Source organism: Hipposideros armiger, unplaced genomic scaffold (genome assembly GCF_001890085.2).
Source record: "Hipposideros armiger isolate ML-2016 unplaced genomic scaffold, ASM189008v1 scaffold_8, whole genome shotgun sequence".
Taxonomy (NCBI): domain Eukaryota; kingdom Metazoa; phylum Chordata; class Mammalia; order Chiroptera; family Hipposideridae; genus Hipposideros; species Hipposideros armiger.
The window spans coordinates 8,925,529-8,953,394 of record NW_017731358.1 but is presented as its reverse complement, the minus strand read 5'-3'; the positions used below and the strand labels follow the sequence as shown (position 1 = coordinate 8,953,394).

The following is a 27,866-nucleotide window of genomic DNA, read 5'->3' as shown; positions in this document are numbered from 1 at the left end:
GGCAGTGTCACTGGCCCTCATATGTGGGATCTGAACCGGGGCCCTCTGGCATCCCAAGCGAGTTCTTAACCATCGCGCCACTCGGCCGGCCCTCTCTAGTCTTTTTAAATTGAACATTCATCTCCCTCTGCTGAGGCCTCACCTTTCCATTGTCAATGTGACAAATCTCAATCCTTGTTTATCCTCCAGATGGCTGAGTTAATGGCTTCTCTAAGAAAGCCTTCCCCACCAACCCCCTGCCTTCCCCCTGACCAACTGGGACTAGCACTAAATATAGGTGCTCTGTCATTTCTTTTCCCACAGAAGTCTTTCCATTCTTCTGGTCTGTTATTTATCTCCTTGTGTTATAAATGTTGGCTTATATGCCTACTCCACTGGAATAGTGCTTTTTTGAGAAAATGTGTTTTATCTTGTTCATCATTGTTTACTCCCTGCCTGCGCATGTGGTGAGACTTAATAAATATTTGGCAAATAAATGACTGAATAAATTACTGTATGAATTTTGAAGTAGGAGTAAAATGTTCAAATATCTATTTTAGGAAGGAAAATCTTGACAGTTATGTGGAACAAAGATTGGAAGGAGAGACTAGACTAGCAACTATAGTCCAAGTTAGGAGAGAGATGACAAACACATAAGCTAGGGAATGGATGCAAGAAGTGTTTTAGAGGAGAAATCCTTAGAGGAGGGAAGAAAATGGAACAGAACGCGTGGATTTCTGGGAGAACAAAATGAGTGGGGTATTTGAGGTTTCCAGGGGACACCTGGAGATTCAAGTAGACAGAAATTCTGGTTCAGAAATATCTGGGCTGGAGGTAAAGATTTTAAAGTCATTAGTGCATAGTTGTATACAGATGAGCAAGGTAACCCTGGGGGAACAAGGTCAAGATAAGGGGAAGGGAAACAAAGGTTGACTGAATACCTATATGTGCCAGACACTGGCATTTGCACATTTCACTACTTAAGATGACATGCCGCAACCTCATTTTCTCCTCACTCCTCCTATTACTTAGCCCTCCAGCAACCACTCAACCTGGAACCGTGCGCGGACATCTTGTTGTTCATTTAGGCCCATCTGCCTAGAGGGCCCTTATTTTGCCCATCTACCAGGCATGTTCTTGTTTGTTTATCAGAACTACACCCATACTTACTCCTATCATTTAGAGACTCACTATTGAGTTGCCCCCCCAGGCCTCCATTTGTAACACTTTTGTCAGAGTGGTCTTTTTAGAATACATTAATATGACACCAACCTAAAAAGAAGATCCTGTTTATGGCAGGTGTTCCCTTTCTCTGTAGTAGAACACCCTGTTTGAGATACCACATACTTATATTTTATCATTTGTTTGAAGACTGCAGGCGATTCGCCTGGAAGTGCTAACAGAGCTACTGAAGAAACGTGATGAGAATCAAAATGAAGTGAACATGAAGCACTTGAATGCCCGATGGTCTAAACTGCAAGAAGCAAAGGAGGCAAAATTGGCACAAATTCGACGTGCACATGTATCAGGTAATGTTGTAGTATCAACAATGAAGAGAATGGAAAAGTTGGCTTTGCTTTGGTTCTTTGACCAAGCCTGATTTAACTATGACATAATTCTTTTTTGGTCCTAGTGTTATTAAAAAGACAAGGGACAGGAGATAAAGTATTTCTTAAAAGTAGGAGAGTGGAGGAAAATTCCTCACTAAGAAAATCAAGTAATGATGTTCTAACAGGTAGTCAAGTTATTGACATTACAGGGTGTGTGTGTGTGTGTGTGTGTGTGTGTGTGTGTGTGTGTGTGTGTGTGTAGGTGTAGGTGTTTGGCTCCCCATTTTCATGGGCTGACACCATGGATAGAGAGTCCTGTTTCTCAACCTTTTTTTAATTATTGCCCCCAGAAGAGATAGTCAGACATTGTTTTTCCTACTTGCCCTTTCCCATGAAGTTTTAATACCAGATATACTGTATATCTGTTTATGTACTACAAGTATACGTGTATTTTATCCATTAAAAGGGGAGTCAGAGGAAGATTAAAAATGACTAAATAAAAATTTTAAATTAAAATTTAAAATAGGGCCGGCCGAGTGGCACATTGGTTAAGAGTTGGCTTGGGACGCCAGCTCTGAGCAGTAGGGCCCTGGTTTAGATCTCACATGAGGGCCAGTGACACTGCGCCCTCTACAGCTAAGATGGTGAACAACAGCTCGACCTGGAGCTGGGCTGCCGTGAGTCTCTGGCTATGGCATAGGCTGCAATGGGGCTGGATGGCAGCTGGTGTGCACTTTCATGAGCTGCCGTGAGCGGCCGTTCAATGGCCGGCGAACGACTGCCTCACCTGGGAAGAGCACCATGATAATACCAACATGGGCCAGTGAAGCAACGTCCTTCACAACTAGACTGAAGAACAAAAGGACAGCAACCTGTCTGTTCCTCTTCCCCGATTCCCCAACGCTGTTCCCCTCCCCCAATTCCCCAATAAAACCTTTAAAAAAATTAAAATTAAAATTCTAACTTTTTACCATGTCACTTAACTTTATAGCTATATTAGTTGAGTAACTTTTAGTGTAATTTATTTACTTATAAAATTGTAATGGATCAATTGTATGTGTAAATTAAAAATCTATATACATAATAGGCATATAATCATATTTAAAATCATTCAAAATTGTCATTTTTCTAGCAAAAATAAAACAATTACAAAAAATAATTCCTTAAAAATTATTTTTACTGAACTGAACTTTTAACTTTTATTTTTGATGTGAGAAAATAACAACTTAATAGCTGCTAAGTATGCATTTAGATATTGTCAGCATTATTTTTCTTTTCACTATTTGACATATTCTAATTTATTCTGGTGTTAGCCAAGGTGAACAGAGATTATTGAAGAACATGTAGTCTTCCCTCTCTTTTAATTATTCTCCTAGGAGAGAATAATTCCCCTAAACCCCATTGAACATGTATTTATTTAGTTACTTTGAGTTTCTTTCATTCATTTAACAAACTTTTATTGAATATCTCTTCTTGACCCAGAGCTTGAAATGCTTTTTTATAAGCTTTTGAGTACCAATTGAGGACACTAGCTGATTCAGCTTCTGTCACTCCCATCTGTCTCATAGCCATCTGGGTTACACTGATGACAGACGTTTGTTTTTAGTGTTACATTAGGGCTGCATTGAGTGGTCATCATGAAATTCATTCAGTTCAGTAGCTTCCCTGGGTATAAAATTAGGACTGGTCCGCTATTCTGCATTTGGGTCATTCAGAGCAATATTTTGGAGATAGTCATGGAGGTATGTTGTATTTTAGCAATCAGAAAACTTGTGGGAAAGAGAAAGAATGTAGAAGGGAAGTTGGAGAGAAGAAATATCATCAAGGATTATTCTGATTATGCATCACAGGTCTATGGACCTCTATCTTGCCTTGGTCGTTTCCCAGACAACAACTCAGAGGACTTTGTAGTAAAAAACCACTATCTCAACACCTATGAAGGTAAGTAATTTACATAATTACAAGTCCAGTATAAAAGAGTTATCTTAGAAATACAAATTAAATATATAATTATATATATCCTGGGGAGGGGAGTCTTCCTGTATGAGCATTAATATGAGCTGTACTTTACATCTTTTATACTAGTGATTAGGATTATGTATTGAGAATTATCAGTTGGTAACAAAATATACCTCAATAAGATTAGATAAACAAATATAAGAATATATAATTCAACAGTGGTGAAGAAAAAGAAATATAAATTAAATATGTAAAATACAATAATTTAAATTAAAAGCTAAACAAGTAAAAATATTTGCAAGAAATAGTAATTAACACATTTAATTTTATTTATATGAGTTGATACAAACAAATAAAAACTATTAAGACCCAAATAAGTAAATGGATGCAGTATACAACAATTTATCAAGGAGTAAAGTCAAATAGATATTACACATTTAAACTTGTTTAAGGTCACTAATAATCAAAGTTATATAAAAAATGAAATAGGAAAAGCTTCCTTGCCAGGTTTGTGAAGCAAACAAGAAATCTATAATGAAATCAGTCCTTTAAGAAGAAATGGCAGAAAACTAGTGGGCAAGGGATAATTCATGAAGAGGGCTATACCTGTTGTAAAGTTCAAGAGAGGCTTATTTAAATGATTTAAATTTCAGTTGACAAGTTGAAGCATCACATGGCCTAGACCATGAGTTTAACATGTAGCACTGACTGACCATTTCCAGAGCAGAATATGATGACTTGGTGTACATCCACTTAATAATGGTGGTGCCATGTATCATATGGTCATTCATTTTCTGTTGATTCTTATTGTGGAATTTATTTTTTGTAGGGCAATGTTTTCATTTTAGAATTCATTTCTCATTTTACAGTCTAAGTCACAGAGAACATGAGTTAACTATATAGAAATTTGCTTTACACTTTGGGGACAATTCAATTATATGAGATACTCATCAATAATTCTAAAGGAGACTTCTTGGCAAACAGCTATCAAAATTAACAATAGGCTTTCAAAATGCCAAATTTAAGCACCAGATACTAAAAACATGTACTTCCTTCCCATAGGGTTAGTTGAACTTGAGTCATGTCTCCCAGATTTTGTGACACAACCCCGAATCCGACCTCCAAAACCTAAAGTCATTACCACCAAAGCTGGTTTTCTAAAGAGGGCAGCAAGGATGGACCGTGAGTTGGAGGAAGTTCATAAGGTATAACCCTTATCTGGAAGACAAGATGCTACTGGTGGGACTTTGGCAGAGGAATACTACACCCCAAAAATTGCACTTTGTCTTGGGCAACAATGCCCAGTAGTTTTCAACACACAATCCTTCATTCTTTCTCCTCTCTAGAGTTTTCTTTTCATAGAAATATGAAGGTACAGGTGATAGGTACAAGTATTTAAGAAAATACTTTTGGAGCTATGTCATAGTAACTATGACGGAGAAATACCTAGAATGGCATAAAAGAATTTCCACAGTACAATATTTTCAGGTTATTCTTGGTAGAAATTTAGGTTGAAATATATTGTTGATGCCTTGTCAAATTGCATATGTCATAAAGTAGGCTAAAAGAGTCTATTATGAAAACTATGGATTAAACTCAGTTGCCTAACCTGTTGTTTAAGTTTGCCTTTTGAACATATTAAAATGTATCATTTGATAAGAGCATTTCCTTAATATTCTCATACTTGTTCATATTCCCCACCCCGCTGCAAGCCTTACCTTTCAAGGCAGTTGTGAGACTGAGATTGAAGAAATTCTGAAATATTTTTGTTGGTTTTATTATGCTTTTCATTGGACTTCTTGACCTAACATTTTTTTCTCTTAATTGTGAAAATCTAATGATTTTTTTTTCTTCGAAGTTTAAATTATTTTTTCTTTCTTTTTTCTTGTATTTGTAATTTGTTTATTGAGTGGAAAATATATCCACATAGTTCAAAATTCATGACTTATATAAGAGTATTAAATGAAATGTTTCCCTTCTGTTCCTGTCTCTCAGCTATGCCTTCTTCGGAGGCAACTGGTGTCTTTAGTTTTATATCTGTCCTTCCAGAGATATTTTACATAAGCAAATATATGCATATGTGTAAATATATATGCATGTGTGTGTATTTATAAATATATAAGCAAATATATATAAATGCATATATGTATTTAAAAAAATGTTTTTTACATAAATATTAGTGTATAATACACACTGTTCTGCCTGTGCCCTTTTTACTTAATATATCTTGGCGATCATTCCATATCAGTGTTACCAGAAAAGCCTTTTTTATTATTTTTTACATGATATATCATTGTATAAATGTATCATAATATAACTGGTCTCCTTTTGATGGATATTTATAATGTTCTCAACTTTTTAGTTTTAAAAACAATGCTGCAATGAGTAAACTTGTTTGCATATAATTTGATACACGTGTGAACGTATCTAGAATTAAATTTCTAGACATAGAATTGCTGGCCCACAATATACATGCATTTGTTATTTTGATGGATATTGTTAAATTTTCTTAAAGAAATGATGTACTAATTTCTGTAATGTGTGCGAGTTCCTGTTTTACAACACCCTTTCCAAACATAATCTGAAAAAATAATTCAAACTTTGAAGAAAAATCATTAGGTTTTCACAATTAAAAGAAAAATGGTAGGTCAAGAAGTCCAATGACAATCATAATAAAACCAACAAAAATAGTTGAGAATGATTGTTTTTAAAATAGTTTCATGTGATGTTGCTCAGGGCATTTCACTCAGGACGTGTCAGAGTTTAGAATTATAAATTACTTTTAGATTGCCGCTGCTTTCTGTTGATTCATTAGTTGTGGTTATCATAGAGCTGTCATATATTTGCTGTCAGTTTTATTTTGAAGAAACTCAAAGGCTCTATTACAACCACAGTAATTTCATGTGGTTTAAGATTTTACTCATAATTTGCATATTTTTTATTAATTTTAACCTTGGCTTAAAGCTTGTTGTTTTATCACATAACTATTTTTTGTGGAAAAAATAATATAAAAATTATTATAGATGAAAAAGGAACTAAAGTATGATCTTAAAATCACAGAGATCCAACTTTTGATATTTTTAAGTTAAAGAATCCTCCTGTGACTGAAAATGGAACCGATGAATGAATAAAACCTTATGTTAATGCATTTTAGCAAGACTTTTGGTGATCAAAAGTAAAAAAAAAAAAATGTATGTTGAAACAGAAACAGTCATTTCTTTTACAAGGAAACAAGTTCATTTTCAAAAATCTTGGCGTGCAGGCTTTTAAGGCTAAAGTGAAGCTCTCTCTCATTTTGAGACAGTTGCCATCTAATGCTCCTCAGCTCCCCCATAACAACAAACTGTACCAAACATTTCAGTTACTTACTGCACAGGAGAAATTTTCTATTGTCCAGGTAGTCATTTAAAACAGCAAATTAGCTCATGCGGAAGAATAAAAGTGGGGATTTTGCTTGCATACACACCTGACAGAACCTTTTAAAAACTAAAAAAAAAAAAAAAAGTAAATTCCCCGAAATCTTTGATTAAAATGGATACGCCTAGAATATATGCCATGTTTATTCAGTGGTTAATTTATTTTTAGGAATATCATAGCATCCGTTGGGAGATACGGCACCCTGGTTTGGAGTTTCTCAAACTGTCCTAGCATAGCCATAGAGACGATTATTTCTGATTGACATTCATTCAGATCTTTGACCTAGATCTGGTAGTGGAAGAAAATACAAAGATAAGAAATGACAGCAGTTGATATTATTTCAGGCACTATTGGATAAGAAGAATAAGGTTCTTGAACCAAAGAAACCTCTACTCTTTCTCCAAAGAAAGTTAGTGCCTCCACCTCGGCTTCCAACTCCAACCTTGGAAATGACTTCCAGTGTAAGTTTGAAACTTTTTTATTTGAAATGCTAAATTCAGCGCTGCTGCCCATTTATTCTTAGGATAGTCTGGATTAAAAACAAATAATTTAACAGTATTAATTTCCCAAGATCTGAGCGATGTTACCTTTTTTTCTTATGTTTCTTTCAAACATCGAACACACATAAAAGCAAGCAAAATGAAATGAAATGAAATCTAAACCCTTTTCAAGAATGAAAACACAAAGAATAAAAGGATTCCCCAAGACAAATAGGCATCAAAAGGGTAATCCTCATGTATGTCAAATAAAAAAAGTTAAAGTGATGACCAGTTACTATGACTTCCCACGTGGGGAGGTGGCTGATGACAGCTGGAATGACTTGCCATGAAGTCACCCAGACAGGCTGGCTTCTGAGTCAGGACCGATGTAGAGTTCACCCTGGTCAGGGCCGTACCTCAGCTTCGTGGATCCCCACACTCAAATTGAGCCCGATACCGGAGTTGGTTAGGATTTAAAGGACTGACTCAGACTCAGCAAACCCACCAGAAACTGCTAGCCATGCCGCAATGTAAGTTTAGTATTTTACAGCGAGAAATATACCTGGCTGGTGACTCAGATGCTCCTCCTGGCAGGCCCACCCGTTATCTCCCAGGGTAGGGCAGTTCTCACAAGAAGCTAGGCTGTATTCGGGTCGCTGTGCTTCCTCAGAGGGAGGGGAGCTGACAGGAGAGCCACTAGCACCTCTGATGGGTCGGCGCTGTGGTGGCACTGGAGTGCTCCTACTGACCGGCCAGGATGCTTCTGAGCAGCACCCCATTTTCTCGACTCCGTGCCGGCCACTGCCTATGGTTAACACCTGGTCTTTCATGTGTGTTAAATGCCGTCCATTTTACTGTTGCTTTCTTCTGTATTCAGAGGAGCCTTCATTAGATTTGCAGACTCTGCTCTTCCTGCTTTTGACACATAGTCGTTTAAGGTGATTTTTGTAGATGACTAACCTTGTACATTATATTCTGATTTTACTAGTGTAGCTAAATTCTTGTGAGAAGCACCCCAGACATAGACACTAGCTGTACTCTTTGTCTACTCCTGATCAAACATGAAAAAACTATTGCAAAATAGATGTTATCAACAGTACTTGTTGCTTCAAGAAAGATTTTGCTGGAAAGGAGTGTAGAAAAATCAAAATGGCTTAATTTGTAGTGATAGCATGACAGTGGGCGAACTTTTTGCTTTTGATATGATTCATTAAAGATATTTATGATGAAAAAATAATAATAGATTTTAACAATATAGTAAGTAACATTTAAAATACTATATGTTCAGTGAGGGTAGGGACCATGTTTTATTTCTCTTTAAATCCTTCTAGCATTTAGCACAGTCTCTTTTGCTTGGTACAATTCTTCAGAGACTATGTGATGCTGACTACTTTTCTCAAACTGCTTGGTTCTCCCTTTGTTCTTTTAGGAAGAAGAAGATAAAGAAATGGCTGTTATCTACCTTCAAAAGTTACTCCGGGGCAGAGTCGTTCAGAACATGGTGTGTAGGGCCCAACCGCTGGCCCTGTGCTTCTCCTTTGAAAATAGATTTATAGAATGCGTGTGTGCTTGGTTTCTCGGGGTGAATTCTCGTTTGCACTCTCCTGTCCTGTGGGACTATACTGTGGAGTTACCATTCCCTCTGCCGCCGTGGACTGTCCAGTGTCAAGGACAATGTGTCAGGGAGAGCAAGGACCCGCCTTCTGTTTGCCACAGTTGTAGCCAAGGCAGTGCGAAACTAAGGTCTTCCTTGGGACTGCTAAATCCAGCAGTTTTCTTACCTCAATTTTGACAACTAAAGCATCACAAACCAAATGGATTTCTTAATTTTCGACAAAGTTATAATACAATTATTTGAGTGCATATAGCTAACAATACCTGAATAATAAATGAAATAGCTACATAATATACTAGAGTTTTTTTTGAACCCCTACTATGTGCCCACATTATATATTCTTTGCTTTACATATATAATCTCTCTTTTTTTTTTCTGTCCATTACCCCCTTTTACAGGCAAGTAATGTGAGTCTGAGAGTGATGATGTTAATTGCCAGCAAATTCACCTCTGGCCTTCCTGACTATAAAGCTTTAGCCAGATTATTTGTGCTGCCAGAGCAGGCCCTCAATTTAAAAATGGACTGATATAAAGCCCCAACTACAAGCATTTTCCTGTCCCTAGACAGTTATAACTCTTAAGAGACTCAGTTATGAAGAGTAAGTCCAGGGAAGCTGGGGGAGCATCTTGGGTTCCACATTATTCTTGACTTCCCCAGGAGAAATGCCACAGTTCAGACAGCACGTTGTGTCTTACAAGCCAGGGGCAGATCTATTGGGGGGAAAAACACGGCTATGAAATACACCATCCTCGAGTTTCTCAGGACAAGCACAGGAAATGAGGGGAAGGTTCAAGTTTCTTAATGTCACACTAAGTTGTCACCTTGTCTTTGAAAGGCATTTTAAGAAATTGAGTAAACAACTCTTAACTAAGCTCCTTCTTTGCCTGACCAGCTGAAGGTGTAGAAAAGGGGGCTGAACTTGCTCTGTGGAGCACACCTGCCCTGTGGAACACACCTGCCCTGTCATCCCAAAAGGCAGGGCAGAGCCCACTGTTCACAAGTGGGAGTTCTTGTACCTGGCTTAAGGAATGCTAAGCTGCAAATCTCTCTTTGTTTTGATTTGATACAGATGTTTGAAGGGAAAGAAAAGCGACTGGAGCTGATCCAGGAGCTGCGTACCACGCATGCACTCCAAGAAGATGACAGGCTGGTGAAGAAAGCGGAGAAGCAACTGACTTTGGCCTTACAGCGGCAGAGGAATTTGCACGAACACAAGGTTCTTACCTTTTCTTTCTTGTTACTTTCTGGTTACATGTTCTCTCTTGATTTTTATTATTGCATGAGCAACATTATAATGATGATAAATAAAATGTTGAAAAAGAAACATTTCCCCACAATCCCATCACTCTATCGCAGTCAGCATTTTTAAACAATATGCTGTAGTCCATAATTTGAATTTTCATTCAAATTGCCCTCCCTGAATTGAATATGGTATTATTTGCTTTATTCGCAAAAAAAAAAGAAAAAGAAAAAAGAAACCTACATTTTAAAAAGTTTTTCCTTTCCAATTTTTTTTAACTATTTGGCAACTCTACTGTGCATATATTCCATTTAGTGAGAACTTAGCAGAATGAATAAGTAATAAAAGCAATAAGAAAAAAGTGAGAAATTAGATTTATTTTTAAATATCAGCACTTATTTATGAGCTTGGGAGCTGTATATAGCTCATGCTGGTTATACTGCATATTAACTATGTTAATATCTCATGATATTCTGTGACTTTCATCATGACCTCTGCGCTTTGCTCACCTGACAACAGCTGGTAATAGCAGCTCTAACCCAACAACTGTAAATGTTTTCCTGTTCTCTTCTGGTGTTCGTCTCTATATGCACAGTTTTTTGGGGTTTTTTTTAAAAGATTTTTTAATTGAGGAATTGGGGGATGGGAACAGCACTGGGAAATTGGGGGAAGGGGAACAGACAAGTTGCTGTCCTTTTGTTCTTCAGTCTAGTTGTGGAGGATATTGCTTCACTGGCCCAAGTTGGCACCATCATTGCGCTCTTCCTGGGTGAGGCAGATCAGTCGCCGGCTTCTGGACGGCCGCTCACGGCGGCTTGAGGGCTGCTTACGCTGGCTGCTGGCTACACATGGTAGCCCATGGCAACCCAATGCAGCAGGGGCTGCAGCCTAGCTGTCGCCAGCAACTCACGGCAGCCCAGCTCCAGGTTGAGCTGTTATTCAGCATCTTAGCTGTGGAGCGCAGTGTCACTGGCCCTCATATGTGGGTTCCGAACCTGGGCCTTCTGGCATCCCAAGCCAGCTCTTAACCAACGCGCCACTTGGCCAGCCCATACACAGTTTTTGATGTTGTTGACTGCAGTGTAGATGCACTTTTACTACCTCTCCCACTTATCTGTATATCAAGGTGAGAAAGAATCAATTTGCACAGAGTTTAGTGTTTTAAGAAAGTAAACTTACAGTAAAGTTAATATGACCCACCTTTAGTCACACAAAACTCTTGTGCTGTGTGCACTTGAGCACAAATGATAAGCAGCTCGGAAATGAGTACAGCTCTTTTCCTTTTACATGACAGCAGGACTGGATGGTCACTGAGTTTGGGGGAGCGTGTTGGGGGGGGGGGAGGCAGGAAGAAAGCCACAGGCTGCGAGACCCAACAGAGGGACCATAGAAAGAAGAAGAGAATGTGGACACTGGAATCTCTGAATCTAGAGTCTGAAGGTTCTGGAAATGATGGAGGTAGGGCTGCTCATCTGTTCAGATGGGGAGCAGAATGCCCTGGAAGCACCAGGCCCCAGGACCTGGATAGGAAAATGCCCTCCTTGGCCCTGTGAGGTTTCTGATTATAGACCTTGGCAGTACTAAGCCAACCCAGGCTTTTCAACTCACCTATGCTATTTAGTGGACAGATACCTGACTGATACCATGTCAGCTAAGAGCTAAGGGAGGAGTTCATAGGAAGAGCTGTAGTAGCCACAGACTCACCCTGCTTACCTTCGGCTGTACTTAGATACACCAATGATATGCAGGGGCCAGCGGGAGCAGGCGCCTCACAGATGCCCACAGCAATGCTGATCCTCTCCTTTTCTCCTTCTCTTATATTTCCTGTGGGAAAAACAGTTCCCAATTATATAATGCATTACACAATATGACTGCAGCTGAATCAACTCGCTGAACTTTTTACTTAATTTTCAAATTAAATAGTACTACCTGAGCATACCCCCGGTTCTTGCCGAGGGGGGAGGCTGAACATGGACAGGCAGCCATCTCAAGATGTGAAAGGTTGCACCTGCCCCCAGGTGAGGGAGCTGTGATCCCTGGGCATGAGAAAATCTGTTTGTGATCTCTGGGCTGAATGACCACTGTTTATAAATGTAAGGAGTAGCGAGACACTCTTAAGAGTCTCGCCCTTTCTTTCCACCTCTCCCTATTGTGTAAGTAAAGCTGGACTTTGTAGTTAGAAGGTATGTGTGGGCTGGGCAGTGGGTAAGGAGGAGGGTGAGTATGTTGGGGCTAACAACTACACTTGAATGGCAGTCTCTCCCAGTAGCCGTACGGCCTTTGAGACCTGTGTGGATTTCCTCCTTTCAGATACAAACCAGAGGGGAACTGGGCACAGAGGCAGAACTGTCAATGTTAAAAGTGGCGTGTGACTTGGAGGAGAGCTCTTTTTTTTATAGTTGAGGATGGGAGAAGGAACAGGTTGAAGTTTCAAAGGAGACAATCTTCTTAGACACATTTATCCTCCATGCATCAAAGCCGAGACAGAGGGGTCCATAGATAGATATTGTGGCTTATTTCTGGTCAAAAACTCCAGACCTCCGTATTACCTCAGTGATCACATTGTCGTGTATATTTCCTGCTCTGTTTCAAAGGTAGTTGTTAATGACTTTGAAGTTATTTAAAAAAATAAAAAGTACCATGGATTTTCTACTTTTATGTTATTCAAGATCTTAAAATTCCCCAAACTTGTGTTAAAGGATCAAGCATTAAAAAATTAAAAGGTATCATGAGTGAATTTCTGGGAGATGCTATTTTATTAAACTCTAATATTATATTTTAATAAAGTCCTTGACATTTCCCTTCCTATCTGGGAAGACATAGCACTTTACCTTCTGGATAAAATTGAAATTAAAAAAATACAGCCTGTGTGGACATTAACAGAAATGTTTTGCTAAATCGTCTTAGTGATTTGAGGACTGCAATCCATCAGTGAATAAGCAATCTACTTTCTCATGTCTAAGTTTGTATTATAAGTTTTCCTAATAAGAACCCTTGCGATGGGACCAGTCAAGAGATAATAATATTCCTAATAAAAACGAAGTGAGTTCTGAAAATGAAGTGACTGTCAAGAGTTCTGGGTAATCCAGCAATCCTCCTTATAAATCACTATTCTCAGTGGAATTTTTTTCCTTAAAATTATGTTATTTTTAAGGTGTCAGTAGTTGAAAACCATTTGGCTGGACTAGAAGGAAGGGTGCTGGCAGACATGTTTGACTTCCTGTCCAAAGAGCTGGTGAGACTCCAGGAAGAGAGGAGAATCCACGCCTTTGCCATGCTGGCTGAACGACAGCGGAGGAAGCGAGAAGCCGAAGAGAGTGGTCGGCGCCAGGTGGAGCAAAGGCGCCTGCGGGAGGAGGACCAGATATTTAAGGAGGCAAGTGGGGGCAGTGGGATGTCTGGAAACCGCCTGTAAGCAGCCGAGTCAAACCAAAGGAAACTCATGGTAGAAAATGGCATTTGTTTTTTATTTTTCATTGTATTCAACAAATACATATTGAGTTTCTATGTGTAAAGGCATTGTGGATACTTTGGTTTGGAGCTTACTATATAACATGCAAGTAAGCGTAGAAATAGGAAATGTAATAAGTTTCATGAACGAAATGAATGGGGCCCAGTGACACATTTTAAACACATTATTATGCTTTCTTTGTGGAGAACAGGTTGGAGGGAGGACAGAGTGGAAACAAGGAGACCAAAAAGGAAGCTGTTGAAGTAGTTTAGGCCAGAAAAACAGGAGAAGTCACATAGGATGTCCAATTTCCAGCTTACGCACCTGGGAAGATGATAGTACTATTTTCTGAGGTGGGAAAGCTGAGAGTGGAAAAGGTTTAGGGTCATGGGTTTATCAGGAATTTGATTTATATTAAGTTTAAGACATCTTACTGGAGGTGTCATTTCAGCAGATGGATATCCAAGATAGAATTTAGAAGAGAGGTTTTGGCTAAAGATAACAAACTTGAGAGTTAGGGTACCAGGTTGGTAAATTAGAATTCTGACCAAGACGCAATAGATGTGAAATTCCAAAGTGACCAAGGTGCAAATTCAGAGGAAATTCAAGGAATATCTCAAAGCATTCTTACCCTCATTGAGAATATAAAAGGTCAAGTGTTGAAATTGGAGGAACTGGTGAGGAAGATTTCTTTAAAGGGGTGACTAATGCTGTGACTAATACTCCCCTCAAAACCCACCCAGAGGTTGGGGGTGGTTCTTCCCTTTCCTCATTGGAGTCATTGGAGAGCTTGATATGTATTCTTTCAGTTAGGGTGTCTGATCCCTGAGGAATGGAGAAGAGGGGAGCTGGGCTAGCTGGCTGCTTTGGAGGTGGGCACTCCCAGAATATGTCAAGGTAAAGACTTCCTGTGAGACTGTGTGAGAGTTTCCCTTGGACCAGATGTGGCCCACATGGGAAAGTAAGCCAACCTGGAACTTAAAAAAATTCCTGTCCAAGATGGCTGTTGAATTGTATATGTGGATACTTTTGAGCTTCTCAGTTAGAAAAAAAAATGGAAGAAAAAACTGCCACATCAATTTGGAGTCTTCATATTTGATTTGAGATTTTAAGGATTTACCTAGTTCCCATGGAATTAAGATTGATCCATGAATTGTATTTGGTGTGTATTTTTTATAATTACAAAATTGACTGAAACAAAACAGATTGTCCTCCCTTTATACAGCTTAAGAAGTTTGGGGTTCTATATTGTCAAATTCAGCTTTTTAAGTGTATAATAATTCATATTCTAGCTTCCTACCACCCTAACATATTTAGCTTCAAAAAGAGTTACTGAGATTTATAAGTTATTAACAAATCAGAACTTTCTATCCCCTACCTTATATCACTAAGAAAAAACCAGCTAGAATGGGAAGAACCAACTGGGAGTGAGAATAAAAAGGAAAGGAACAGAGGAACCACTACTGGTATACTCAAAAGCACAGAAAAGAAGAAGCCGGTAAAAGGCTTCAGAGAAGGTATCTTCTAAATAGGAATGACCCCAGGAAAGGTCAGCCATGTCTAAGAAAACAAGAAAGGGTTAAGATGACCCTAGCACCTGATTGAAGCATCATTTATGTAAAGAATGTATCCATCTATTGACCCCAGATTCAAATACCATTTGTCATTTAAATTCCCAATCTCCCTTCATACAACCCTGTTAAAGATAAATATACTTGCACATAAATATGCCAAAACACAGAATGTATATATTAAGTAAATTTTCAGAAAAATAACATATAAATATTGAGGAATGTAGATTCCTATTTAAACATACACACTTTTGCATGCACATACACAAATACATATTCACAAATATAATCCAGTGTGCTCATTATGGAGAACCGATATGATAGTTCAAAAAAATTCATCAGAGACCCTGGGTCCCTCTAGCTTTCTGCCTTTCTGTCCCTGAGGCATGGACCTCATAGCAGTTTAAGATGACTTCTAATGCTCTAACATTATGTCCCTTATGAAATGAGAAATGAAAAAAGGGGGGGGGGCGGGGAGGAAGCTAGATCTTTCCCTTTAAGAATCCTTTCTGGAAGGTGCCCAGATCACTTCTGCATATATTCCCTTGGCCAGAACTATGGGTGCTAGGAAATATAGTCTTTATTCTAGGGACCTGTTGGCTCAGTTAAAACCCAGGGGCTTTATTATGTAAGAGGAAGGCGAGAAAGGACATTGGGAAATACCTCTTAGTCGCTGCCATAGTTAGGTGGTTTGACCAAGTCACATTGCTGGTAAGAAAAAAGCCAGGATGCAAAACAGCGTTATTGACTGTGAAACCCATGATCTTTTCTGAATTGTTTTATTGCCCACCCGCCAGTAAGACCCACAATTTTAAAATGGGCTAGATGGGAGGGGGTTGCCCAGAATGGGTAGGCAGGTGGATTGGAAACAGACTGACTAGATAGTAAAGAAAAGGAATGGTCAGTTAGGTGACTATCGACTTAATGAAGGAAATTGATGTGCTTAAAAAAAGGTCAATGAATGTTTGTGCACTTTTCTTGTCTCGTTAATGGTAGGATTCCTGTTCTCAGTAACTGGGGTTATTTTGGGTTTTTGCAGGTGGTTAAAGTTCACCAAAGTACTGTAACTTCCTATCTGGAAGACATAATACTGAAAACTGAAGAAAATACTGCAGAAGAACAAGCCAGGGCTGAAATTGAGAAGATGGCTGAGGAAATCAACAATGTTGCTTATGAAATGGAGAGCCGGTATGTATGAAGAAAGTGCATGGTAGGATGGACAGCCCATTTGCTGTTACTTATATGTATTTTTAAGAGCTTAAGATTTCACCACTAAGGACACCATGCTTCAGTGTCCATTGCTTTGTTGGCATAACTCTTTGGAAGCTAACACGCCTATACCTTTGTATGGTAAGAGCATTGGGAATAGGATTTTCCGTTATCCTGAGCAGTCTGGATCACTTCCATATTACTTGCTTTTAGAATACCACAAGCATGAAAGCAATGTAAGTAAGTACGTGCAACGTTACCTGGGCTTCACCCCAATGTGTTTGGCTTCCAGATATAAGTTGTATCTCTAACAATTCCCTTCCTGGCAGGCAGGACAAATGAAGGACAGGGTCAAATCTGAATTTTTCATAGAGTTAACCAAGCTCAGCAGGAATATAATATTTTACATCATTTAATACAGGAAAAGACAATGGCTGGATTTGAGCAGTGGAGTTCCTTACACAAGTAAGGAGGATCTAAGTATAAATAGGCAGCTCAAGCAAAGTGACAAAGAAAATAGTTTAATTTTTTTTTTTAGCCGAACTCAGCTTCAGTCAGAAGAAATTGTTGCCGAGTTGGTTTATAGTTTCCTGATCCCAGAGGTGCAAAGGGACTTTGTCAAAGAAAAAGGTAAGCCGATGTAAATGCTTCACTTTATGATATTTTAAAGATATGAATGATTTTCACTATCCCAGAGATTTGGGGAAATTTCTAAACTTTCTTATTTCAGAGTAAGTCAAATTCTCTTCACACTGTCTAATTCCAGAGTGTAATCACCTCTAGTATAGATGGGGTACAGTTCTAATAAGTTTGACAGAGTTTCAAAATCCAAACCTTCTTTAACAGGAAGTTCCCAAGTTCCCAGAAGAGGTGTATTTTGTGACTTGATTTTTTTTTTTTTTTTAGCATAAAGCAAATATTGAGAACGTGAAAGAGTTTCAAACTATAGCATCCTTTTGTTAGGCAGGGCACATGCAAAGCGGGTGTTGAAAAGCTGGGATGCCTTCAAGGGCTTAAATCAACTCTGCTGCTCTGCCTGTATTACAAATAGATTGTGTTTCTGCGAGAAGTGTATCTAAGTGTAAATATGCTCGTATGTCACTTGTCAGAAGTGGCATGTTTTTAAAGATTGATGCTTTCAGTTAATAGAGAAAGAGAAAAAAAACAAAACACATCTTTAAAAAAAAAGGAATATTCTTCTGGAGCTTTCAGACTGTTGGTGACAGACCTGATCCCAGAGGGAGGGGTGCAACCAGAAGATCAATACTTAAATGAAATAATATCTCAGAAGGTTTCAGAGTTATGCAAGGGGATGCTGGACAGGTTTAAAAGAAGTGTAAAAGTGTTTTCCAATCACGTAACCAGGGATAAAGAAATGATGGCGTTCACATGCATTTCACGAGAACAAAGAAATACCTTATTTTCTCATTGTATGATTGAACTGTAATTTTTAAAACAGTACCCTCTAGCAATAAGTGTTTAATTTGTTTCCAGTGTGTTTTCCTGTAACTACGGTGCTGCAATCAATATATTTTACCCATATCCTGCTTTTGAGAGTAAATTCCTAGTAGAGCAATGCTAAAAATGGGGTATGTGCATTTTACATTTTGGTAGATACTACCAAATTGCCACCACAAAAATGTTGTTCTAATTCATACTCCCATCATCAGTGTATGATAGTGCATAAGCAACAAAATTTAATTTTCAGATCAAATAATAAATATTTCAGTGTCACCTCACACTATAAAAGGGGTCTTGTGTTAGCTAGATCCTTAAGAAAATATGCAACTCCTTTCTCCTTCTCCTAGGTTCTAAGTGAGGTCAGCTTCAGCTCAATTCCACCTGCAGGAACTGAAGGAAAGGGAGAAATAATGTGTTGAATATAGTTACTAGTCTGTGATCCCCCCCCCCCCAGTTTCTCCTGGCTCTGAGAGGAAGGAGCTGGAGGGAAGACTTGAACTGAAGGAATCCAGTGGCACTTGTCCGTGGGCAGGCTGGGCAGGTCCTTACCTCTGCCCTTTATATGCACACCGTAGGGGTAGGTAGCACACACTAGGACCTTTTGTTTCTCTTTTCAAATAAGAGAACCGTATGTATTATATATACTCTTTACCCCAAATTAAGATAATATAATATACAGACAGTTTTGAGATATCTTTTTTTTTGTAAAAAGGCTAACAGATCAGAAAGACCTTGAAGAGACCTGTACATACATATAAAATAACAGTAACTACCACATTTTAAATGCATACTAAATTCCAGAGCATGTACTAAGTAATTTTAAAAGGACTTTATCTCAATTTCTTACAGCAGTGCTGGGTGTGTTCTCATTTTTCATTTAAAGAAATTAATGCTTAGAGGCAGTATACAAATTGCATATTTGAAACATGATCTGTGAGGCTCCAAAGTCCCCATACTTTCAACCATACTATTGTGAAGTGCTATAAGTTCCTGTGTGATTTACTCTATATAAACTAGCTGACATCTAAGTAGCACAGAATCCAATCCACAGAACTTCTTACTGTCCTTTACTAGCTGGATGACTTCAGGCAAATTACCTAATCTGTGTTTCAGTTTCCTCATCTGAAAATGGTGATATTAATAATACTCTCTTTTAGGGTTTTGGGATGGTTTAAATGAGTAATTATGTGTCAACTGCTTAAAACAGTGCCTGGCACAAAGTAAGGACAGATGCTGACTGGCTAACATATCGTCACCATCATGATCATCGCGATCACTCCTTTCCGAGGAAAATGGGATACTTAACATACTAAGCCTTGATAATAAACTGTCTTAGGGTATGGAGCTAGGGCCACCTTCTAAAGCTATGAGCTCAGAAACTCATTATCAATCAACAAGCACTCTCCATATTAGGAACTAAGGCTCAAAGAGAAATATGAGACACCTTACCTTTAAGTCATATATGATCTTTACATTGTGAAATTTCGTTACAATGCAAAATTATCATTTCTATCACGACTCTCTTGAAAACCTTTGGGAATGATTTCATTCAGACTTTCAGAGTAAAATTTCTTCTGTCACTTTGGCACAGTGAGGAACGCACAGCGGAAGCATATTCTCGCAGCCCATCGGCTCATCCACATGCACTCAGAATCCATGCTCCTAAGGAATTTTGCTGAAAAAGAGCAAGGTGAGGTCTCAAACACTGACAAGTTACTAAAGGAAGAAACTCAAGATGAGAAAGACAGCTTAAGGTGAGTTTGATTTTTCATCTGGAAGGAAGTAGAGAGAGGAGGAAAAGTAGCATCACTCAGCTTTGTGCTACACTCTGACAATCATGATGTAAAAAGATTATCCGTTGTTTAAGAAAACGGAGCACTCCCATTTTAATTGGCACATTTCGTCTAGGTTATGGAACGTACTATTGAAATTATTAGAGGATAGAGTTGATATAGCAATTGGACTCTTGTGACCAGAAAATGGGACTCCAGATTATTTTTATGGTTTCTTTGAGTGTGTGACTGTACTCCATTGCAAATAAAGCTACAAAATGTGTCAGTGTTACTATAAAAAAAAAAATCTTGCTCTTATGGAGGTACACAAGGTACCCCTATCGCATTGAGCTAGTTTTACACATAGCATGAGGCACAGCCTGCTGACTCTAGCCCAGACACCCTTCTGCAATGCCCACTAGGTGTTGTTGGTCTTAGCCTCAACTCATGCTCACGAGACTAACATAGACCACATTTGATATAATTCAAGTATCAGTCTACTCAGAAAGACATAATCAGACAGGAACCACAGTTTTCAACAGGACAGAATCAGGTGTTTCTCCTCCCGTGGGAGCTCTTGCCATATCCACACGGAGGACACATAGCTATTTTCTTCAGCCCCCAGGTGACAAAGCTCAGGTGCAAGGAAAAGAGATTCGCACTGGGTAGGTGCGGGAGCTGGCCGGGTTTACATGGCCCTGGGCCAGTGTCTCTTATAATAATTCCACAGGCTAAGTTTCCAGAGTCTCCCTAATTGATTTTCCTAGTGACCAAAGTCAGCACACTCAGGAAAGCTCAAAGCTACGGTTTCCTATTTGGTATTAACAGTTCATTGACAACACCTCCCAGTCACATGCTAGATCCTAATCAAGGGTCATTTTTACCTTAAGTGGTATTTCTTAGTAATGAGGTTGACATATACCACCTATCAGATTACTAGGAGAGCAGAGCTAGAGAGGCAACTGAAAGTCAAATTCTCATGAGAAGGGGAAAGGAGCGAACCCTTTGCCTGTACTTTCTCTTCCAGCCCTCCCAGTAGAGGAACATAATCTCCCATTTTGGCCTGAGGGTGTGCTACGAGGTAAGGGAAGGCACCAAGGCCTAGGGGGAAATTTGAGCCTGGCGTTTAGAAGGCCTGGGTATTGGCCAGCTCTGCCACTAACTGTATAATCTTATATGAATAATTTCACTTGAGGCTTGTCCATGCACATGTTACCAAGAGACCCTCTGCAGGGGAAACTGTAGGGACCTTAATTCTCAATAAAAGAGGATCATGAAAGGAAGGTTGAGAGGAGGGGGAAATTAAGAAAGAGTGCAGAGAAAAAACTGATAAAGGACTCTTAAATATGAAGCTGTGACTATAAATCACAGCAGAAAATCTTTTGTTTTTAATTAACAATAAAATCCCTGCTGAAATCATTGAAGACATAAACCATGTATTTATATATAATGTTATATACTATCTGTATAACAGAAATTCAAAGACTAAAGCATTTTGCCTATCTTATTACTGTGATAAAAATCAGCTTTGATGTTGGAGTAGTCATTTTTCTTAGCAAATTTAATAAGATTAATAATTTACGTAGTTTGATTTAAATACATCTGCATTTACTTCTGAGTATAACACCTGTTCTATGACATCCATCGTGATCTGTGAAATCAAGTCAGAAGAGTATTAAAATGATTTTCTTTTATACTTAATGAAAGTAAAATACATTTCATTAAAACTGTAAGCATATTGTAGTTCTAAAATATAGCTTAAAAAAATTCTAGTTGCCAGGCTAACTATAGACACTCAGCAAGGAAGAACAATCAATAAATTAATAAAGTATCTTTTTAAAGCTTTATTAAATAAATGGAACATGATGTTTGGAGGCCCCCACGTATATATTATTCCCTTTTCCTTCTCTCAGAGGAAAGGACAGATGTGAGATTATTTAATAATGCTTAGGGAGAGGGGCAGTAGGCATGGACCATTGATTTTAAAAAAAAGTAATCATCTTGAAGACAAGAAGAGCTAATAAAATATTGAGGAATTTGTGGGCAAAAACCTAGGAAAAGACAAATTCAGAGCTTTGGATCTGGCATTTGGAGCCACTTTTTATTTTCCTGAGGGAATATGCAAATTCTAGAAAATGTGGCTGAAAGGCTGAGCAGTGCTTTTACCAACTTTGTAAAACCAGGGGTACAAAAACGAGTCAAGGTTGAGGCCCTGGCAAACCTCCTCCATTTGGGTCAGGATTCCAAAAGGCTATGCTCTAGTTGTAAGGGTTAATTGGAAGTAAACTGTCCCTCACATAGACTGCATACAGTTTAGTGTCTAATCATCTGAATGATAAAAAAAAAAAAAAATCTCAACTCCAGAAATTGAATTACAGAGATCCTATCCCTATTACCTGAAGGAACTTGTCAGAAACAAAACTTAAATTCTCTTTGGAGAAAGCTGACATCATCTTAGATCTCAGTTTATTTTCATAAATAATTTTTTCAAGTACAGTTTCCAGAATACAATCAGGATATCCAGTTTATGAGGAGGCACAACAACTAAAAGCAGCAGCAGAAATTACAGATAATGAAAACAGACCTAAAGGGATATAAAATATTGGAATTATTAAACATAAATTTTAGAATAACTATACTTACTGCTTTGGACAGCTAGCCTCCAGAATTGTGAGAAAATAAATTTCTATTGTTTAAACCACCCACTCTGCGGTATTTTATGATGACAACCTGATCTGACTAAGACAGATTTTGGTACCAGGAGCCGAGTTGCTCTAACAAATACCTAAACATGTGGAAGCAGCTTTGGAACTAGATAATAAGTGTAGGTGGGAAGATTTTTGAGCTTCATGTTAGAAATACGTATGGCTGTTAAGGGCGATCCTGATGAGGCCTCAGGTAGAAATGTGGACTCTGTTATTGGAAACTGGAACAAGGGCAATCCATGTTATACAGTGGCAGAGAACTTGGCTAAACTTTGTTCTAATGGTTTGTGGAAGGTAGAACTTGAAAGCAATGAAATTAGATATTTAGCTGAGTAGATTTCTAAGTAAGGTGTTGAAGGCGTGACCTGGTTTCTTCTAACTGCTTATAGTAAAATGTGAAAACAGAGAGATGAATTGAAGAAATAATTGCTAAGCAAAAAGGAAAATGATCTTGAATATACAGCTCATCTATATTTCAAAAAATGAGAAAGTGTGTTCTAAACAGAACACTGAGGATGTGGCTGAGCAGCTATTTGATAAGAAGTTTATGGGGATGATAAGAGGAGGAGTGCTGCCTGTTTGAACTGAAAGGGTGGAGATGGGATGAAATGATGGAAGGCTTTCAGACTTCTTAGATTTGACAGGATGAGATGATAGAGCTATTATGCTGCTAATGTGCACAAGTCTTCAAGAAGAGGGAAAAATAACCCTGAAAGCGATTCAGATGATCAGGGCCACTGCCTTAGTTTCAACTGGTCAGATGGCTTCTGCCCAGAACCTTAAGGGTGGGACCACACATAGGACCCTACTCTGGCAGAGCTGCAGCGTCAGGACCCCCCCCCCCAAAAGCAATGGGGATGGGGCACAGCAGAGCTGAGAGGCGGGGCCACCCCGCAGGGCCATGGGAGTAATGCTGCCATCCCAGTGACCTGGAAGGCAGGACATTGAGCTAAAGAGGATTAATCTCAGGCTTTAAGATCCAATAGAATTTGTCTGGCTAGGCTTTGGACTTGCTTGGGACCCACTACTCCTTTCTTCCTTCTGATTTCTCCCATTTGGAATAGAAATATCTATTCTGCACCCATCCCTCCATTGTATTTTGGAAGCATATAATTTGTCTGGCTCACAGCTGGAGAAGAATGTTGCCTCAGGATGAATCATACCAGAGTCTCACCCATCTCTGATTTAGATGATATTTAGATCAGATTTTGGACTTTGGACTTTAGAGTTGATGTTCAAATGAGTAAGACTTTTGGAGCTGTTGGGATGGAATGAATGTGTTTTGCATATGAGAAGGACATGAATCCGGAGGTGTGTAATGCTCTGGACTGAATTGTGTCACCTCAACATTCATCTGTTGAAGTCTTAACCTCCAATATGTTGGCATTTGGAGGTGAGGACTGTGGGAGATAATTAGAATTAGATGAGATCATGAGGGTGGCTCCCTCATGCTAGGAATATATCCCTATAATCAGAGACACCAGAGAGCTTGCTCTCTCTGTCTTTCCCTGCCATGTGAGGACATAGCTAGAAGGCAGCCATCTACAAAATGTGTCATAAAGCAAGTGTCGGCCATTTCAGCGTTTAAATCATGTAGTGTGTTCTCTGATAAAAATGTAATGAAACTAGAAATCAATGACAAGATAATTCTGGTATGTTTGGAAATTAAGAAATACAGTTTTAAATAAATGTTCCTCAAAGTATTGGAATAGAAACTAGAAAATATTTTGAACTGAAAAATAACAAAAGTGCTATGTATTTATCAAACTTGTGGAATGCTGCTAATGTGGCACTTAGATGGAGAGTTGTAGTGTTAAAGGCATTTATTAGAAGGTGAAAATAAGACTAAAGATTAAGCATCCTTTTCAAGAAATTAGAACATAACGGCAAATTAGATGCAAAAAATAAAAGGAAGGAAATAATAAAATAAAAACAAAAGAAATTAATAAAAGAAAATAGGTACATCTTCTGATCCTAGGTAGGCTGTAGTAGGTAGCTGCAAAAATTAGAGAAAATAATGGATATACTGTAAATGTCATATTTTTAAAGACATTGGAGAATTGTGGAAACAAAGGGGACTAGATGAACTACAACGGTAGAGGGGAAAGAGTCCTTCCTAAGTGATCTGAGATAACTGGCCATTTTCTTCCCTTGGGGCACAAGCTAAGATTCAGGCAGAGGGATAGTAATAGGGGAATGTAAGCTGCTGTATATACTTCCTGTGCTGTCGAAAGTTAAAACAAGAAGCAAGATTTCAATTCCCACACATAATTGCAGTGAATATATTTTCTGAGTTTCAACTACACTTCCAAGAGTGTTTTTTGGACCTCGAAACAAGTGCAAAAGAAATGTCCATATTTCAGAATCTGTTTAACTGTGCAATGGGGCATGTCCACCTAAGCTTCAATCAGAAGTGATTAATCTACATTCCAATGACATGCTAAAAGGCAGATATTGAGAAGAATCTACTGAAATTCTAGAAAAAAGTTTCTAAGCAATAAATATGCACAATTAAAAGCATAAGCTCATGGATTAATAATAGTATTGGCATCACGTATTTGTGTGAAAGACATTTCAAAGCTGAGATGGAGGAATGTCTCATTACATGTCACCATTATGAATAGGTGAACATCTACAATCCATTTAAATGATTTGAACCTCAATTAAGCAAAATGTTATCCCTTAAATAAGAATTCCATTCTTCACACTAGTAGACCTGTATTGCAAGAAAACTGTAGTCAATCATTGTTACTATCTTTTGAATCTTATCAATAAATAATTGTGACAATTTGTTTTTCTCTCTTTTTATTTGAATGCCTACATAATATCCTTGATTTTGTCTTTTGACCCACAAAGCCTAAAATATTTACTATCGGGCAGAAATATTTACTGTATTTGCAGAAAAAGTTAATATGAATGAAGTAGAAGTAAATACAACAACATGGATGAATCTCACAGATAAAATAAGGATCAAAAGAAGCCAAATACAAAAAAATCTACAGCATGAGTCTATTTATATGAAGTTCAAAATCAGCACTAAACTATGGTATTCAGGAATGCATAACTAGGAAGTAAAGATATAAAGAAAAGCAAGGAAGTGATTACTGTCAAAATCAAATAAAAATAAGAATAGATTACTTTTATAGGGTAGAAAGAGGGTTGTGATTGGGAAGGAGTAAGTGGGAGCTTCTAGGATTTTTTGATCTGGGTGGTATTTACACAGATGAATACATGAATTCATTAAGCTGCACATTGGTTTTCTGTATTTTCCTATATGTGTCATTTCCATAATTAAAAGTTAGAAATATGTATCTATATTCACAGACATGTGTATACATGCATTATGTCTGCAATATACACAGGCTATTCCTGGAAAGATCAACAAGAAATTGGTAAGCAATTGTTGCTAGGCATGGAAGCTGGGGACTGGAAGTCAGACTGAGGAGAAAGAGACTTTCCTCATGTTTATATCCTTTTGTAATTTGAATATTTTTATGGTGTACACATATTAAGTTTGCATTTATAACCTAGTTAATGTAAAAGGTTTTTTTTAAGTGCTGGAATTTGGAAACTGAGACTCTATGAGTTAAGAAATGTTTGGCTCATGAGCTGGGCTATGTCTGGGTCTGTCGACTTCAAAACCAGGGCTCTATGTAATTGTAACACAGTAAGTTTTTGGATGTATTGATCTGATAATGATTGTTTCTAAAAAGATGACATAGTCATAACCATTTGTGTTGTTTTTTTACAGATTATGATCTTTTTTTAAAAGAAGCTGTACAAATCCTCATAAAGAGTTCCAGTAGTCTGTGCTTCTCCCACTAAGTGCACCTCTGATGGGCTTGTCAGTGTGTGATTCATGAGGAAAGAGATTCTGTTTCTTAAACTCCCGATAATTTTAAATGATTTTCAGTAATAATAATAATCTAACAAGCTTTATTCTCTTTGATGTTTCTTAGACGCTCTACCTCAAGAGAAAGTTTTGTCATGTCTCATTTCAACATTTTGTTAACTATGAGGATATGCTGGCCTGTGGAATCAAACAAAAAGCAATGTTACAGAATATTTTTTGAGTAGTTCTGGTTTGCCATTCATAGTGCATTAAGCATTATCTACTAAGGCTGAAAACATGCATATCTCATGACCCAGCATTTCGTCTCCTAGGTATATACCCAATAGAAATGCATGAGTATGTGTACCAAAAGGCATGACAAGAATGTGCATAGCAGTATTTTTCATGATAGCCCCTGAACTGGAAATCAAAATATCCATCTACATTGGGATAGAAAAATAAATGTTAGCGTATCAATACAGTGGCACATCAACTCATCATTGAGCTTTACATTGAAGAAGAGAGTGATGCTGGAGAGCACTCTGTGCATCCTGTGTGTTGACAAGAATCAGTGCTGAATGGCTCCTTCCTCATTTAAAGATCAGTAATAGGAAAAACAATAAATAAAAGCATGAACAGCAAATGAACATGGGACCAATGTAAGGAATTTACAAAAGAAAATGTATGTTACTCTGAAAATATATATTACTCTTAGAAAATATCTCACTATAGGAAATAAGAAAAGCTTCAGAAATTATCTGCTTGGTGTTTTTAATAGAAGGCAGAAAAGAAATGGCCTCTAAGAAACTGAAGCAGGGAATAATAAGAACAGACAGAGGCCAAAAAACAGACAGATGCTGGCTGAAAAGAAAAGAAAGCTAAGCTGGCTAACAAGAAAAATATATATATAAAAAGATTAAAAATACAGTGACATTCATTTGGGTACAGTTAGAAGAACAGAAATCTCACAGCAGAGAATAAAATTGGTATGCTGCTGACAATGTGTTAAGCCACCTAGTATAGGATGGGAAGGAAAGGGCAAAGAGATGACAGTGACAAACAGGTTAGCTCGGGAGGACCAATCTTACAAGCAATAGGAGTGCTTTCTTTTGTAAGCTTCTTGTTTTAAAAATATTTGTTAAAATATAGCTAACGTACAGTATTGTATTAGTTTCAGGTGTACACCATAGTTATTCAACATTTATAGACCTAAAGAAGTGATCATGATAATATGTCCAGCAACCATCTGACACCATACCACGCTATGACATTATTGACTATATTCCCTATGCTGTACATTACATCCCCATGACTTATTTTATACTTGAAATTTTTACCTCTTATTCCCCTTCACCTTCCTTGGGCTACCTGGCATGAAGCACAAAGCAATCAGCAGATGGCCACCACCGGCGCTAGGCTTGGAGGTGCCTTGAGAGGCCAAGCTGCGAGCCGAGGCTAACTATCACTAATACCAGGCTTAGGGCTGCTCAGCAAGAGGTATGGGACATGATGAAGCCAGATGCTGCTTGTTTTTGTGAACCTTTGAATCTTTGAGTGATTTTAGGAAAGTTCACAGCATGAACCAAGACAGGCTATTTGTACAGTAAAGCCACTGGAGTGGCTTG

The 27,866-nt window shown here is 38.2% G+C and overlaps 1 protein-coding gene across 1 annotated transcript in view; it reads left to right on the top strand.

Annotated features, from left to right (window-relative positions):
• CFAP91 (cilia and flagella associated protein 91) overlaps nucleotides 1-27,414 on the top strand; it is a 59,124-nt gene extending 31,710 nt beyond the window's left edge. Inside the window, exons 6-16 of the mRNA XM_019651029.1 lie at nucleotides 1,351-1,508; nucleotides 3,288-3,470; nucleotides 4,551-4,693; nucleotides 7,250-7,366; nucleotides 8,814-8,885; nucleotides 10,070-10,216; nucleotides 13,395-13,616; nucleotides 16,302-16,450; nucleotides 17,010-17,101; nucleotides 19,524-19,686; nucleotides 26,161-27,414. Of these exons, the coding sequence (XP_019506574.1) occupies nucleotides 1,351-1,508; nucleotides 3,288-3,470; nucleotides 4,551-4,693; nucleotides 7,250-7,366; nucleotides 8,814-8,885; nucleotides 10,070-10,216; nucleotides 13,395-13,616; nucleotides 16,302-16,450; nucleotides 17,010-17,101; nucleotides 19,524-19,686; nucleotides 26,161-26,167 (1,453 nt within the window). The 3' untranslated portion in view covers nucleotides 26,168-27,414. The remainder of the gene's footprint in view (nucleotides 1-1,350; nucleotides 1,509-3,287; nucleotides 3,471-4,550; nucleotides 4,694-7,249; nucleotides 7,367-8,813; nucleotides 8,886-10,069; nucleotides 10,217-13,394; nucleotides 13,617-16,301; nucleotides 16,451-17,009; nucleotides 17,102-19,523; nucleotides 19,687-26,160) is intronic.
• Nucleotides 27,415-27,866: the final 452 nt, after the last annotated feature.